Source organism: Dendronephthya gigantea, unplaced genomic scaffold (assembly GCF_004324835.1).
Source record: "Dendronephthya gigantea isolate DGI-Jeju-01 unplaced genomic scaffold, DenGig_1.0 000020F, whole genome shotgun sequence".
Lineage (NCBI taxonomy): Eukaryota > Metazoa > Cnidaria > Anthozoa > Malacalcyonacea > Nephtheidae > Dendronephthya > Dendronephthya gigantea.
The window spans coordinates 1,319,421-1,337,091 of NW_021163030.1; the positions used below are offsets into that span (position 1 = coordinate 1,319,421).

At 36.6% G+C, this 17,671-nt stretch overlaps 3 protein-coding genes across 4 annotated transcripts; 1 reads left to right on the forward strand and 2 right to left on the reverse strand.

Moving 5' to 3' along the window:
- Window positions 1-571: 571 nt before the first annotated feature.
- On the reverse strand, window positions 572-2,212 carry LOC114521532 (cytochrome P450 1A1-like). Its single transcript, XM_028542000.1, has one exon. The coding sequence runs from the start codon at window positions 2,210-2,212 to the stop codon at window positions 572-574; it is 1,641 nt and encodes a 546-aa protein (XP_028397801.1).
- A 6,093-nt stretch (window positions 2,213-8,305) lies between these two features.
- On the forward strand, window positions 8,306-10,322 carry LOC114521459 (cytochrome P450 1A1-like). Its single transcript, XM_028541919.1, has one exon. It carries the CDS (start codon window positions 8,313-8,315, stop codon window positions 9,810-9,812), a length of 1,500 nt encoding a protein of 499 aa, XP_028397720.1. The 5' UTR covers window positions 8,306-8,312; the 3' UTR covers window positions 9,813-10,322.
- Window positions 10,323-12,001: 1,679 nt separating this feature from the next.
- Window positions 12,002-17,388, reverse strand: LOC114521456. Of its 2 annotated transcripts, XM_028541914.1 has the most exons (6): window positions 17,273-17,388; window positions 15,531-16,533; window positions 14,977-15,285; window positions 14,425-14,632; window positions 13,899-14,092; window positions 12,002-13,521 (listed from the first exon to the last, which is right to left on the reverse strand). In XM_028541914.1, exons 2-6 carry the CDS (start codon window positions 16,529-16,531, stop codon window positions 12,678-12,680), a joined length of 2,556 nt encoding a protein of 851 aa, XP_028397715.1. In that variant the 5' UTR covers window positions 16,532-16,533; window positions 17,273-17,388; the 3' UTR covers window positions 12,002-12,677. The 2 variants fall into 2 exon arrangements, with proteins under 2 accessions (XP_028397715.1, XP_028397714.1); XM_028541913.1 differs by lacking the exon at window positions 17,273-17,388 and having other exon boundaries at window positions 15,531-16,824.
- Window positions 17,389-17,671: the final 283 nt, after the last annotated feature.

The following is a 17,671-nucleotide window of genomic DNA, read 5'->3' on the forward strand; positions in this document are numbered from 1 at the left end:
CAATAACTGATATACACTTGTGCTTCTTTATTGCCTTCGTTCTTGTAACATAAATCATGAGTAACATAATGTAGATAAGCTTTTAACAGCTATGATTGTAAATGAAATTTCATCTAGCAAGTTAAGGCAAGTAGTTTAAAGACAATTTATATTTGACTCTATGAGAAATGCCCTTTTAAAGGCTTGCATTAATTAACACTTCACATCAGTCTTAAGAATTAAACTATACAAGGTAACGAGTAACGACAGTTAAATGCGCTAGCTTCGCATGTATAAACAACCACATAGAACTATAACATTTAACGTTTTAATATGCTACAAGTCTACATGCAGTAAAGTCGGTACATAGGGCAAATACATTATTAGTTTAATACTACATGACATTTTGTATTTAGTATGATAACGAATTGTGTATATGCCATTAATTAAACGCATTGGATTGCTTGCAGATGTATGTACATACATTTACACTACAACTTGCATGTTTTCATTTATAAAGTTTTATAGCGTTTCATCTTATGATTCTAATTCAGATGAAATGTTAATTCTTCCGTAACTGTAAATTCTAATTCTACTGTCTTGGATACACATTAATTTTGAAAGGTTGTGGTCGAAGAATAAAACCAAATTCAGGTGCAAGACTTGGACAACCCGACAGTTCAATTCTATATTTGTGTACAATACCACCAAGAAGTAAGAACAACTGCAGTTGAGCAAGCAAGTGACCAAGACATTTACGAGTGCCAGTTGAGAATGGTATAGAAGAAAAACGAGCTCTGTTTACTTCACCATTTTCATCGATAAAACGACCAGGATCAAATTTGAAAGCATCTTTGAAAACTCTTTCATCGTGGTTAACAGCCCATAAGTTCACGAAAACGATAGTGTCTTCAGGGATTCTGTAAGGTCCGACAGTTGTCTCGCGTTCTGCATAATGTGGTATAGCTAGAGGAAGAACTGTGCTATATCGTAGAGTTTCTAAAACAGTTGCCTCTAAGAACGGCAAGCGATTTTTATCGTTCACGCTTATGCAGTTCAGTCCAACAACATCCTTTAGTTCCTGGTACAGGCGATCTTGAATGTTTGGGTGGCAAGCGAGACAGTAAATCGCCCATAGCATCGTTGCAGTAGTTGTTTCAACACTTGCACCAAAGATGTCAGTCAATAAAGAAACTATTGTATCTTCATTCAAGTCAAGCTCTTCACCGAGGGCAACTAACCTTTCATTGGTTCCACTTTCAAAGCATCGAGCCAAAGCATCACTGACACAGCGAACTTCGACGACATTGTCATTGATGTAATTTTTCTTCTTTTCAAGGTAGATCGCTTTGACAAAATCGGCAAGTTTTTGTATAAGTCCTGCCAGGTCATCAAAACTATGTTGAAGAAATGGAGTGAACCACGGCAGAAAATCAGCAAGGTTATTGATATTATTGTTTTTGATAAATTCACTTGACGATTTCAATAATAGACGTAGTTCTTCGGTACGTTTCTCGTTCACTGATTCAACTCCGAAGATATTAATCATGTTTAGTTCGGCTATTCCCTGCGCGACATCGAACGCTGGATCGAAGTGTTGATTGTGTTTTTGAAATTGCTCGCAAAGACATTTTACGCATTCCTTAGTATGAGAGGATAATTGTTCATGTTTTAACATATAGCTGTGTAGTGCTAGAAGAGCCAATCGTCGATTTCTTTCGTACCTTTGGCTATAAGGTCCGAATGCGATGCTTCGTCCATCCATGTCAAAGGCTCGTAAAGTGTTCAAAGGTGGACGGTTCGAAAAGTCACTAGATTTTTTTACCAATGCTTCCTTAACACAGTCCAGAGAGTTCAAGACAATAACACGGCGAGATCCTAACTGTAATCTATACACATCACCAAAAGTCTTGGCCAACTCTGTAAGTCGTTCATGAGGTTTGCTGCCGAGCAAATGGAGATTACCAATAATTGGCCAAGAGAATGGACCCGGAGGAAGACCAGTGTTCTCTTGCAGTCGTTGATAAAGCAGGAGTATGCATGTTGTTGCAAACAGAAGAATGAATATTGAAGAATGTTGCAAAAACAACTCCATGAAGTTTTCTAAAGAAATATGCATCTTGTAATTCAGTTTGATGTTTACAACGTTGTTGTCTCGTTCATGCAATCTGGAAAACTGATCTGAACTTTTCAGTGTGAAGTCTCTTAAACCAGTTTCTAGCTGTTCATGCATTGTTCTTCCGGTTTAGTTTGCAAGGTCATGATTTTGAAAGCTTTTTCCAATTGGTATTGGGTCGCGTATTGATTGACTTACAAATTATCAAAGTAGATACAAAGAATTTTCCCCCTTTGATTGATGGCATTGCAAGCTAATATTATTCTTAAAGAAAGGTCAAGGTAAGTAAATAACAGTCATTCATTGTTTTTGGAATATGCATGGTTACCCCAGACATCTGGGAAGAACCAGGAATTGATATATTTAGTAATGATATTATGCATGCAAAGTTTATACTAACTTGTCAGTAACATGCAGTATATATATATATACAAAACTAATATTTTTCCAAGATAAAGTGCATGAGGATATATGATATAAGACTTTAAGTTCATTAAGTTGATTCATTAACTGTGAGTTTAATTACCCCCTTTCATGCATGTATTTCAGTTCTCCTGAACTTGGCCTATGTCAACCTGGAAAGAGCGTAGGCTGTGAACTTGGCCTTATCATCAAAGACAGGGCAAAGTTTAAATTCTTAGTAAAAGGCTTGGTACTCCAAGTCAAGGTCAGTAAGAGACAAGTCATTGTTATTCTGGCCATTTCCCACTCACGTTAGTTCTGCCCGAGTGCTCAGGAAATATAGAAATTCATCATCCACTAAGCACTACGTTTTATAACGATATGATAAAAGTAATGCAACATTATTTATGATAACATTTGTTTGTGTAGGTTATAGAATGGATGTGCATGCTTTGCATCTGGACGTAATTTATGGGTATTTGACTGAATATATATAGCGTTGAATGAAGGTTCATAATTCCTCGTATATAATCGATAATAATGAACGGTACGCGATTACGAAATATTAATTTTCCTCTATAAATTTCCGCACTTGCAGAAATCGAAGATTTCTATAAACCATATCCAGCTTAAACAAACCCGTATCACTATATGTTGTAACAGGCTTTTATGTAAAATTATGCTTATGAAAGTTAGTTTTCTGTCAGTCTCACTGCTATCACATATGGAATGTAACTAACACTGGTCAGGACTTCCACTGATATCGACTTCCGGCACTGCATGTACCGTGATGTACGACCATGCAGTCGACCACAAAACTATAAGTATCCTGTGTGCTGTAATTATTACATGGATTGCCCGAAAAATATAATAGATATTTTCTGTTTCGTGAAAATGGCTTAAAATTACTACCACGGCTATTGCTATATAGTTGCATGGAAGTGCAAACAACTTTGACAGGCTAAAAAATCTGCCTGATCCGGAATACGCGGTCTTCGGGTAAAATTGCGGTACGTCAATGAATGAATTTCTCTTTCATTTACAAAACTACATTAATAAGACTTTAGTTTAGACCACTGTAGAAAAGGATTGTCGAAGTTTGAATGAGGAGAAATACAATTCACAAAAATCGATAGAAATCAGTTTTTGATATAATTAATATAGCCGCGATATCTATAGTCATGGGCCGGAAATGGGTATCGAAACCTTGCATCATACTCCTCCCTGTTTTTTTCAGGCAATCAATCTCTTATCAAGAAACGTAACTTCAAAGAAAGTACCCGCTCTAACATTCCTAGGTGCGACATTAAATACAATTCCATGAATCATATATATCAGTTTATCATCTCGCATATCAAAGATCGCAACTGGCAAAAGAAGAAATCGTTTAAAAAATTCGGGGTTTACTTTAGTATATTCAAAGATATATGTACTAATCTGTAATCTGCAGGTTTAACCTAGTAACCCCGGTCCAGCATCACAATATTCACATGGCTATTACAATATACATTTCCTTAAAATAACCCACCCTGGCTTTATGACTGTTAATGTGTTGAAGTGATGTCAAGGTCAACACGATGTTGTTTCCCGCGAGGATTGATAAACATGATGAACTTGGCAATGTAATTGCTTTTTGAATACAGTGAAGTGCATAACATCGCCCATGACCTTGTTTTTCGGCAACTGAACAGAATTCCTTTGAGGAAGTATGACTCATTAGGTGCATGGCAAGTGAAACTTTAATGAATTTGTAAACAAACATAAAAAATCCAGCAGATCTTTTGAAGTAAAAAATGCTTAAGTTGTAATTATTGGGAAAAGTTCAGGTTCTTTTATGTCCAAGTTTTAGAGTTAGCATTTACAGAAAGCAGGACAAGTAGAGCAGTTCCTGGACACTAATCCAAATCGGAAAGAGACTAGTTATATATAGCAGGGATTCATTAGTAGGAATTTAGTTCAATTGAAGGAGTGGCCAATCTCACGAGGCGCCATGCACTATACAGCATTTTTTATAAATCAGTGTTCTTTTTTAGAAGGAAATGGCTTTCCTCGCCCCTGCCTAAAGTAGACTGAAAAGGGCATTATAAAACATTTTACTTTCCCCCAGCCCCCTCAATGTTGATGATAACTGTACACCAGATTGAAAGGACTATATTTTATTTATCCAACAAAAAAGCGGTGATAGTTTAATTACGGATATAATTATAGTTAATTAGTTGTGATATATGTTTAGTTGCAATGTTAGATGTAGCTGCACCCATTTACTACTGCTGCTCTTCAAATTCACAAGTTCAATCCTGAGTTCTCTTGTTTCACATGTGAGCTTTATTTATAATCTTCATGTTCCTGAGATATCTCATTTCGTAGTTCTAAATATTTCAAACCAGGACATTCTTGTAATATTTTACTTGTCACTTTATCACGAAAAACAGACCCAGTACAGTCGTTCGTTGGTTCACTGTAAGGCTTGGTTGCCATGTTTATCGGCTGTTTATTTATGGTTATAGCCCGGCTAACCGGGCTGATTCAAGACCTTTCGTTGATTCGTTCCAAGAGTTTCTATATGCACTTCTCAATCTGGTATCAACATGGAAATATGTCGTTCGCACCACATGATGAAAGACTCGAGGAGTTAAATGGGTTTATCAGTCACAAGTTCCTCAGATGTTGCATAATGCATATATCATGCAAGAATTTTGATTGTCGTCTATGGATATTGTTGCACTCTCCTGTTGGTCATGACTGATAAAATTACACTAATGGTCTACCTATTTTATTTCAACTTCCAAGTATTATTATTAGTCAGCATTTGTTGGCAATGAGGACCGCGTGTGTCAAACCATCCATCATCACATATAAACGAATGGAATTGTCCGGGAGATCGATCGATGCACCAGCCAGGTTCAATTTTTGGCTGCCAACTGCTCCACATGCTTAGTTGGTCCAGCAATTTGATCACAATAGTTGCAATATGGTTTTATAATATTGATCTTATCTAAGTATTTTTTTAGAAACGCCTCTATGTCTCCAAACTCAATTAAGAAGCAAAGTGCAGTGTTCCAATACAGACATATCTCTGACCCTTCACACGACTTAGAAAACAATATCAGCCATGCAAAGTGGCAAAGAAAAGACCCTTTTGACGAGCTAACCCCCTGAAAATTGGACTTGTTCAGTGCTTAGGTACACCTATACCATTCTGCGACGTATCAGTTTACTTTTTAAGTTGTTTTCCATTGGTAGTTGCAATAATTGGAATGTCGAGGGGAGGGTTTAAACTTCAGGTAAATTTAACCTTGGAAGCCGTCCGTTACACCTTCAGTTTACGTCAGTGCATTAACTGTATTTTTGTGTTTATAATTAAAACGATGCACGGCATCTGTAATATGTATTATTTGCTCTGTTGTCAATTTTTTTCTGAGAATGCCGACAAAAATATTTTGGTTAATTATCCAAACATTTTCATTATTTAGGTACAGTATTCATTACTTTGACGTAATAGAGAAATAATCGATGTTTAGTTCAATTTTGATGACTAATTAAATGTGCTTTGTTTTGAGAACTTTTGAATAATTTCCTGCTTATAGAAATTAAGATAACCAGGTTGGGCCATTTTCTCACGAAATAGTTTTACCTAAAATATCATGCAGGAAAAATTCTCGACATTTAGTGCTATCGGGTCATGAGAAATACTTACAAGAAAGCAATTTTGCCATAGTTACTTGAGTACGCTGATAGCGTCAGCTGATCACACGTTCTGCAGGCGAAAACAAAACTACGGAGAATTTGCGCGTGCAAGGAAAGCCATGTCATAAATGTATTCAAATGTGTTGAAATTCAAATTAGATAAATATTTTTATATTTCTTGACATTCAATTTGAATTTTATAGATGATACTGTGTAATAAGTTTGCAGATATTCTCACGGGACCAACTTAGCAAAAGGTGGCGCCGTATTGGATCCGATAACAAAATGGTTTAATTGAATTTTTTTTACATTACATCTCCAACATGGCAACGCCATTACTATATCTTCTGTTATCTACGTTCTAGAGCATAGTAATTTTTTCTGTTTCCATACAAGTGTTCTGCAGAAACAATACCTGGCGCCGATAATATCTCAATCACGTAACCCTAAATTTCCAATGATAATACAGAACGTGGGAAGTTTTCATTTCTGCCGTTTTTCTATGATAAGCCACGTAGAGGAGATTATCTCCGCTGTATCTATAGCCTTATCTTCACAGCGCCTATGTTCATTGTTTCATATGACGCAAGTCTTCTTTTACATTGTCTGTCAAAATTTCTGATCAACAGTTGCATATAGTAATTTCTACATTTTGAAGAATTTCTGCAATTTTTAGAAGAATCTAAATCAATTATTGTTACTGACTGGGGCGATAATTGGGGGGGATATTCATATATTCAGTTCTGCCCGATGGATTTCTATTGTAAGCCATTGCACTTACAAAAGAAATCCGTCGGTTAGTGCTAGGTTTCCCCCCCCCCCTCAATTATCGTTCTAGTTACGCCACTGGCCACTGTGTTATTTCATCCACATAATTGTTGCAAATTAATTGTTGCACAAGACTTAGCGATGCAAAATTCTAACTCCGATGACAGAAATGCTGACAGTGTAACCGATCATCCCATTTATTAATCTATACGTGCGTTACGTACTATGCGACAGCATTATTTATTATCGATGACCAAAAACGATGAAGTGACAATAAAGGTCATCGGCATGACACTCATTTTGTATTTGAGCTAAGTATGTCATTCTCGACTGGTATGCAAAGAGAAATCCAAGAATACTTAAATATCATCCGATCTTAGCTTGCACAATCTTTGTCGTTTTTTATTTTACATGCTTGAGATAATTGCCTGCGCGTTCCTCCTCCAGGATGTTTTGTGATTTCGTGTTATTTTGTGCCCACACATTCTGCAACGAAACGAGAAAACGATGAAGGAAATATATAAAAATTCTTAGTTGTTTAAGAGCCCAACCATTTCCTGGCCGGCATGATTGTTTGGTCTTCGAGAGAGGAACTCATTTGCAGCCCAAAATTTAACATGCTGTCAGAAGTTGAAGGTCAAGTTCAACACTAACAATCACCCACATATATCTTTGCATAGCTACACTGTCACGCATACACGCTGTGGGGTTAACAGACAAAAGGATAGTATTTGGTGATAATTTAATAAAAAATCACTTATTTTATTGTCTTAATACGCCACGATTCGAATTCGTGTTCAAACTGCCTACAGATTCATATCATTTAATGCAATTATGAATACACATCATAATGTCCAACACCAAGAATATTATTATATTTTAGAAAGTATTTTAAATTTCTGTCTCTGCTTGATAATAAATATCCAAACAGCGAGAAATGTTGTCAAACCATCCTTTCTTTGTTGTGTGTAAGTAATTACGGGTAGTTAAATTTTTCAACAAACACGAATTACGGTTGCCTTGACCTTAGATTTTTCAAATTCATGGAGACAATTAGGAATGTTTAATTTTCCGAAATATAGCACTGACAAAGGGTCTTCTTTCAAATTATCTGATCAACCATTTAGTTAACACCTCGGTATCTACAATATATCAGAAATCGTGAGACAAAATACTGTAAGTTTGACCTTGCATGCATCGAGCGGAAGTGATTTAAAATAAGATGGTTAAATATTAGTCACTCAGTGTATAAAACTGACGCGGGTTACCACACGAAACAGTTTAACAAACTCTTATCAAGTGATCGCAGCTCAGCAAAATTACGGCGGTAAATTCTGCTGTATTAGTGTCGACGAAAGAAATGCATATTTTCACTGGTAGCTTTCTAGCAATGCTTCTGTCCCAGTATCTATGCCCGGTGCTTATCGTTCTGTTTGCAACAACGTGCATACTCCTGGTATATCAACGAATTCAAGAGAACACTGGTCTTCCTCCGGGTCCATTCTCTTTGCCAATTATTGGTAATCTTCATTTACTCGGCAGCAAACCTCATGAACGACTTACAGAGTTGGCCAAGACGTTTGGTGATGTGTATAGATTACAATTAGGATCTCGCCGTGTTATTGTCTTGAATTCTCTGGACTGTGTTAAGGAAACATTAGTGAAGAAATCTAGCGATTTTTCCAGCCGACCGCCGTTGAACAGTCTGCAAGCATGCGAAGGAAGTCTAACATTTGGACCTTACGATGAAATGTACGTCAAGAAACGACGGTTAGCCCACCTTTGCATGCATAGCTTTATGTCAGATCACGAACGACTGGACTCTCAAATTAACAATGGTTTGGAAAATCTTTGCAAACGATTTTCAGACCATAACGAAGAATTTGATCCAATTCATGACATAAAACATGCAGTCGCTGAAATGAATTTTAACTATACTTTTGGCGAGGATATTGAACCTAAGAATAAAGAGAAACTGAACGGAATATTGAAAGAGTTTAGCGAATTCAACGTCAGCGGTTTACCGGATTTTTTACCATGGTTAAGTCCATTGTTCGAAAGATCATTCAAAAGAATAAAGGAAATTATTGCTCATCTTTTGAACTTTGTCCGCCACATTTACTTTGAGAAGAAAGAAAAATTCAACAAGAAAAACAAAATCGGTTGCATCGGTGATGCATTAGTGCGATGTTATGAGAATGGTACTAATGAAAGATTGGTTGCTCTTGGTGAAGAACTTGACTTGAATGAAGAGAATGTTGCTACATTGTTAACAGATTTGTATGGTGCAAGTGTTGATACAACCAGTACAAGTCTTATTTGGGCGGTTCTTTATCTCGCTTGTCACCCAAACATTCAAGATCGCCTGTACCAGGAACTAAAGGATGTTGTTGGACTGAACTGCATAAGCGTGAACGATAAAAATCGCTTGCCGTTCTTAGAGGCAACTGTTTTAGAAACTCTACGATATAGCACAGTTCTTCCTCTAGCTGTACCACATTATGCAGAACGCGAGACAAGTGTCGGACCTTACAGAGTCCCTGAAGACACTATCGTTTTCGTGAACTTATGGGCTGTTAACCACGACGAAAGAGTTTTCAAAGATGCCTTAAAATTTGATCCTGGTCGTTTTATCGATGAAAATGGTGAAGTAAACAGAGCTCGTTTTTCTTCTATACCATTCTCAACTGGCACTCGTAAATGTCTTGGTCACTTGCTTGCTCAACTGCAGTTGTTCTTACTTCTTGGTGGTATTGTACACAAGTATAGAATTGAACTGTCGGGTTGTCCAAGTCTTGCACCTGAATTTGGTTTTATTCTACGACCACAGTCTTTTAAAATTAAGGTTTCTGCAAGATAAAAGACTGAAACATTCCAGTTCTAAATCATTTTGATTAGTCATATTGGAAGAATTGAAATTAGCTTATAGTGGCAAACAGCACAAAAGACATATTTTGTTATTTTTGCGAATATAGTTGTATTGAATTTGACATCAGGGGCGCTGTATGAAAACCGGATAGCGCTATCCACCGGATAGTGATTTTTTTAACCGTTCTTTAAAAATGCTTGAAAAGCGAATAAAATTTCATCTTTGGAACCAACAGTTATTAAAGACGATTCTCGATTTATGAATGCTAAGAATTAAGTTATAGAAAACAATAAGGGAACTTAAGGTGAAACTATCCGGTGGATAGCACTATCCGGCATACAACCGGCCCCAGAGTTATATGGTTACCAAAAATTATATGCTACAGAATGCGCTTTTCTTTTAAGTGCACTCTTCCACAATAAAATTTGATATCTTGCCTATTTTACAAACTGCATTTGCTTACCTGCATGTTTCCACTGAACCATGTTGTGATTTATTTTTCAAAACCGAGTTTTGTCTTCCTAGCGATAGCTACGACGAAAACCGACTGCAGAAAACAAGTGTTTTGTCAAGATGAACAATAAATAAAGTATCTGTTGCAACGAATTCACGATGTGCTTTGTAATGTCGTTCTTTTCTCATTTGAAAGAACTTTTAAACATAGGAAATAACTTTTCATCAGGGTCGTAGGAACCGGGAACAAAAATTTTTCAAGGGACTAAATTAAGTGCCCTTTTTCTAATAAAAAATGCCTTTTGGAGAAGTGGAGAAGTTAATGTATTTGTTAATGCTATTTTAAAATCAAAGGTCCCCTTTTTGTTTTCTACTTATGCCCACTTACAGGCGTGTCCAAATCTTTTTGTTGAGCATAAATAGTAAAGCACTCTAGTTCAGACGTACATGTAGCGGGGAATAAGGGCCCGGATTATTCTCCAAACCAAGGCCCGAAAATTGTCAGTCCGTCCCTGCAGCAGTTCTCCACTATAGACAAAAATATTGCGTGACTCCTAATGTGACGTAACAACCAGGCATATCTTCAAAAATCCAAGCCACGACGGAAATTTGATAAAAATGATAAAAACGCATAATATACAGATTTAAATTCTTTCAAACGAGAAAAAAGGGATAATTGCCCTTTCCCATTGAAGGTTATCATACAGGCATTTTGCAATACGACGTTGCATGAATAACAAATGCAAGCCACCCCCTTAAGTCGAGATTATACATGAGTCATAGGTTAGTTTCTTTTTCTCGTATGGTTTATCTTGAGTGAATTATCATGCAGTGTAAACGATTGTATAAATTTAACGAAGTAGTATAAAGTAATCCACTCTGTTATATAGCAATACACTAGAGAAAGGAAAATTGCTGTAAAAAAATTGCCAGTGTATAGAAGGCCTTTCTATTAGGAGCTGCTTCATTGTAAAAAAATAAAAAAGTTAACGATTACGAATGACATAAAGTGCGTGGCCTCTCCTTGAACTGCAGCCTGACCTACTGATCTAGGGATTCAAAACTTATCAGTCTTAGGTATAGAGATAGTATCAGATATCCTGAGTGTTTTTGTGAGCTCTCTGTAATAGCCTTAATAGCGCTAGCGAGCTTTAGAAGTGACTACGCGTGAGTACGAGATTCGGCATTTTCAGCCCAAACTCGGTGTTTTCGCCTATATATATCTTCTGAAGAAACTCGTAGGCTTTTGAATACGAAATTAATCAACAAACTCGAACTCAAACGCTCGACGACTGCACGTTTGGGAAAATGGCGTAAGCAGTATGACAACTACGAGGAGTATATAGTGGACGCTTGTCAACCTGGGGCCGGTTGTATCAAGCCCGTTTAGCTTAAACGGTGGATAAGTTCAAAATAGAAATCAAGTCTATCGTTTTATTCAACAAGCAAACAAAATGTTTTTAGCCATAATACAAAGATACTGTTTACAACTACATATTCAGTGCATGATATTCAAGTTGACTCATTCAACAGAGTTGTAAGAGTGTTATTTACTTTTGACTTATCCACCGTTTAAGCTAAACGGGCTTGATACAACCGGCCCCTGACCTGTTTCTCGTTATATCAGGAAAATATTCTTATACCAAATGCAGTTTCTGTTGGTGTAGTTGTCTTTTTTGCTAAATGCCTTAGCCCAAAAATTTTCAAGGAATATGTTTTTATTTCACGGTGCTTCTCTAAGGTCAGCTGGTTTTATTGGCTATATTCACGCCGATGCTTTAAAACATTTCAAGTAATCCTTGAAGTTTTGAACTAGTTGTACAGTCTAGCAATACAAAACTCCCAGGAACACTGCCTGTGATTTGTTAGAATTGTAGTTTTTCGACGAGTTCCATAGCAGAAATTACCCACTCTTGTAACACATAAGACACGCTCTGTAATACATAAGATTGTGTTAACCTTGTGTACTTTGTTTGACTCTGGTTTCCGGTGAGGGTTTCTCTCCAGGTTCTCTGGTTTCCTATAGTAATCCGAACAGTGTCCGTTTTCTGAAACTGCGTTTCATGGCTGGTTTTCCATTCAAAAAACGTTTTCGCGAACGAAATTTTCTTTATTGAAAGCTAAGGTCATGCATAGCCTTTATCTTCTTTATCTATACAATATTATCCGTACATGAAATCAGGTCAAAAGTCTTGACATGCATTTTCACCTTGCGGCATAGACGCTCTTAAACGCATGCAGAAAATTCTAAAACAAACTTAATGGAATCTGACTGTACACACGGTTACTGGGTTAAATTCCCAATGCACAACTGTTCTCTTTCGGCAGCAATTAAACCAAAAGTTCGATTTAGCCTTTACAGCTAGAACCTGAATAAAAGGTTGCTAAATTTGTTAGTCCCAGTTAATCTATATCACTCGTAGAAAAGCTACTATCCTTACATTCAAATTCATTAAGTCTTTGTATTAGTATCGTATTGTCTCTTGGCCATCTTATGTTTGGATCCAGGAAACATTCAACGGTGCCATCAAGACTTGCCTTGTACCCTTCTCTATGATATACACTGAACATTTCAGGTGTGAAAAATTGATGGCTTGTAAAATGAAATGGAAATGTACCAAAGCACACAGCGGAACATCTTCGACATGACAAATCATGACAGCATTCACAGCAACCAAATGTCAATCTGTCAGTTTCATCTGCACTTAGGTCGGGTCCAGATCCCCACATCTCGGGGTCTAGATGTTGATTAGTATCATTATTGTATTCTTCCCATGAGGATATGTACTGATTGGGAGTTCCTTTAAAAGGATGACGTGGTGATAGAATTTGAATTTCACCTTCTCCTATTTTAACGTCATCTACATAACCATACGGCCTTGTAAAGTATTCAACTTTAAAACTGTAGGTGCGAGGTTGTATGCCTGGGGCCTTTAAGACGTAGTGGTCTTTTATATCTTCAATGACGTCTCGACCATTCTTGCCAGAGAAAGAACAACGTAGCCATTTTCGTGCGAGATTCAAAGCAATTATTAAATCATTTGCAATGGCTGTATCTGAGGAGGAATATCCCCCATTGACCACTAGTATTCTTTTGCATCTTCTCTTGAGCAGCGGTAATATTCCCAAGTTCTCCACATGTCCCCCGTCACTAAGACTAAGGATTGTGGGAGGGACAGGTCCATAGTTCACAACTCCGCTAATTTCTCGAATCAGACGAATTTGTTGAATATTTAGTATGCACCATCTAAGAAAAAAATATCATTTGGTAAAAAATGATTTGGATTTTGTTCGGATGATGAAAGCTTTTACTCGTATATTTCTCCACGGCATTCACTTCAAAATCTTCACACTTAAGGTTTTTGAAAAGCGAACATATATAATTTTAGTAACGACGGAAGAATAGAGCGGCTGAACGGCCTGAACCTCATATCAACCGCGTTCCCAGGGGTCCTCGTTATAGCTTTGAGGAGAGATCCGTGTCCGAACATATATTTTCTAATCAACCGGATCTTATATATTTTGGTGAACCGGTTACGACTGACATGAAAATGTTCCAAATATCCACAAACAAAGAATATCTATATCCTGTCAGCATTTTTCAAGCAAATAAAGTGAATTTACCTGATGATTTTTTCAACTACGCCAGAATTTTCCCCTCCAGTTGGGGCCAGTGCGATTAAAAATAGACACGAAACTGTAAACAAAATCAAAGCTACCAGAATGTGTTCGTACATTTCATCATAACCCATCTTCTCGATGATTGGTAGAAGAATAACTGGGGCTACAATAACACTTTGGATTACAAGTGGTAAAATCTAAAAAGAATAATTCAGTTCTTTACAAACTGTTTCTTAACAATGGAGTACAATCATTCACTCTGATTATAGGATATATCATGCATGCACTAAACCTATAATAAAACTAGTTTTTCTTGAGACTGGTCTCGTCTCAAATAGTGTTTAACTACTTTCTTTACTATTTTCATCGTATTACTATAGCAAAAACGTATTACTTTGACTGATACAGCGAAATTCTTCACCTCATTTTCTTTCTCATATAAAATTTCATATAACTTTTTTTCCGCTAGTTTGTCGTCTGTCATTTGACGTATATTTCCTTAAAGGATCACAACATGAATATAACTTACGTAATGGGACAAAAAATATGTTACACTTAGAGACGTATTCCCTCTTTTCACTGATTGGGCAACCAATGATCTTCCCATGTTAATTCCAAGAATCATCTGAATATCACGAATAGTGTCCATGTTTATTTGATACAGTCCCATGTTTCCCGACAATACAGCTGCAGATGATGCCATCATGTCAGAAACTTTAAGATCCTCTGGATGGAGTCTATAAATGGAGTTACATCAGTATTCTTTATTATAGTTAAACCTATACATAAACGATTATCATATCTACATGATCATTAAAATAACCAGACGGAGTTCCATGACAGCTTCAAGTAACTTTCCATCAAATTTTGACTATCATGTAAATACATGCAATGCAAATGTTTCGAATAAACTATAGTCATCATTCGTCTCCTGGTGATATTGTTTTACATTATTTTATCTTATATTTAATCTTGTGGATTTTTTTAATCTCCCCAGTGAACGTGGTGTTTTTGATGGTTAGATGATTAGAAGACTTTATGTAATACATTGGCCAATAGCACCATTAACGTCCACCTGTACCTGCCATAGAATAGATCTTCACCAGGTTTAGAATCGATTCTCTCAATGGTGTTTGGTGTTACTGACAGCAGGGAATAACTTTCATGCTCTTCTTTGAGAGGATCTTTCACCCAGTTGCCAACCAGCAAATTACAGATATATGCTGGATTCACTTCTTTTAAGTCGCCCATGTACAAAGCTCTGTTTTGCAAATGATGTGAAGAACTAGTACAGCAGTCGAAACTTGGGAAACAATCGGTTAACGAGATGCCAGCACATCCAAATGCCCCAATGTTGTTTGACTCGAAGAAAGCTCGCTGAAATTTCCACCTAATACGTAATAAGAAAATAATATAGCTTAGTAGTATGACAACTATAAATAATTTTCATTGCTGGTTCCGTTGCTACCCTGTTGGAGATCATCGGTCGTAAATTTAGGCCTATTTCAGTTTAACAAAGGCGGCCACAACGTTTGTGTCACGCCGTTCTCAAAATCAATTAAACTTGCAAAGTTGCATGCAAACAACTCGCACCATATCGAAATTAGTGTACCCACAGTTAATAGTGTACCTTACCTGGAAAACGTCTGCACTGAAACACGCTGTATGGCGTATACATAAGGTGTGATCCACAACAAAATAGCACTTAGCCACAGCATGACATTAAATGAATGTTCGTGATATTCAATTCCAACTATATTAGTCTTATACACTCTCCATTTGATGACGTAACTGTAGACGTAAATTAGTATTGCCCAGAATATTTTGTCTCTCATATATGGTATACATACCCAGAGAAGAATGGCAAACACCAGTAAACCAATACTAACCGATCGTGGTATCACAGAAATATACTCTTCTATCAACCATGGTGTGAAAGTAAATGCAAACGAGATTAAAAAAGCAAAGAATATAAACTTCACTTTACTGTACAAAAATCCATTGGGATCAAGCATGGTCGTGAAGATATAGAAGAAAGCTGTTGCAAGTAGAAGAACGGTGAACAAAATATAAGTGAAGTACATCCCCTCGTTTACGAACGGGACACATTCGTTACTACCTGACATGTTGGAAATTTTTATTACAGTTTCATTTAAACCTGGATTCCTCTCGAATGTTTTAGAAGAGTTAAACAATTTCGTTTCTGAATCGGGACAGATAAAACCTTGCCTAAGGATCTCACCGACTAAAAAATCAACCACAAACGCAATGGGTAAACATGGAGCAGCAACATTCAATACTGGAACTACAGCGACTACGAAAAACAAGAGCGATATTAAAACCACTGTATCCAAAATTCCTCGGAATGGATTTGTCCAGTCACATACTATTCCACAACGTTTTCTCATATTTTTAAAGAATTGTTCATGCCATTTGGGGTCATCAATGCCGTCATGACGAAATTTCCAATCCAAATAAGAGGCGCCACAAAACCCTCCGCCAGAAACACAACTCAGATAATCAATATTGACAGATTTTTCAAGTAAACGACGTAAGACTCCGGAACAAAGGGCAGCAGACCTGATACCTCCACCTGAGAAAGCAACGCCAACTGTCGTTTTGTCTTCCGAAGCCATGCCTAGAAAAATATATGGATAATTTTGCCTGGGTTGTCGCTGCAAAATAACATCATATTGTCGTAGCCATATCGGCATAGATATATTGTTGGTTTGATTCGAGAAGAAGCTAGGTAAAACCACTCGGTGAAACACACGACAAATTTAACTGAAATGGGTTGATGGATATGAAAGAACGAATAATATCGAAATCGTGCGAGTTTTCTGTCTTTTTATCAGCCCTTCGACCTTCGTCTGTGTATAAAAACTTATTAAGGTTTAGTTGAAGAGTTATGACCCAACGCGGAATCAACGCAGAAATGTTTTTTTTAATGCCACCATTATACACCTGCAGCTCATACAAATATTTTCCTAAATTCAACCGACTACATGAGAGAAAGCAATCTGACAATAATAACAATTTGTTGTTACAACTTTTACATCAAAGTACATATTCCAATCTCTATGACTATGATGAAGTTGCGTCTTTTTATTGTTCACTCATCCATATTTGACTTGAGTTGAAAATTTATTATCTTTCCCTCAAAGGGGCTTTTCAAAGATAATTACAAGAATCAATACTATAATATATACAAACTTACAAATAAATAAATACTAACAATTATTTAAGATATATATTTCTATAAATGGTCACAATTTTCTTTTTATTCAAAAACGTCAGCTTGTTTTGATAGGTTGATCAAATAAACCAGGGTAATATAGAACTTTAAAAAGGGCGGAAACGATACTACATCAACTTACCAGAAAAGCCCCAGGATAAAAGCCAGAACAGAACAAGGATAAAAAGTTGTCTTTACTCCGAAACTTCTTCAGGAAATAAAAGTTCAATAATAGGCCACACTAATTTGTTTATGAAATTGTTCCAAGGCACCTGTCAGAACATTTTAATTATTTTGCCGGTTGTGTAAGCAATATGTTGTTTTGTTGTAATAACCATTTTTTTAACCGAATGTATGTAAGAACTAAGAATTATTATTACACAGAATATAAAATTTGAAAATGCTGATCTATAATCAATCTATATAGGTTTGTTTTTTCCATGATAGAGCCTAGGGATGTGGAGTAACATAGTGCCAGGTTTGCAGGCGTACTTGACGTTACAGTTGTCAATTGTAAGACAAATTAATTGTGCAAATAACG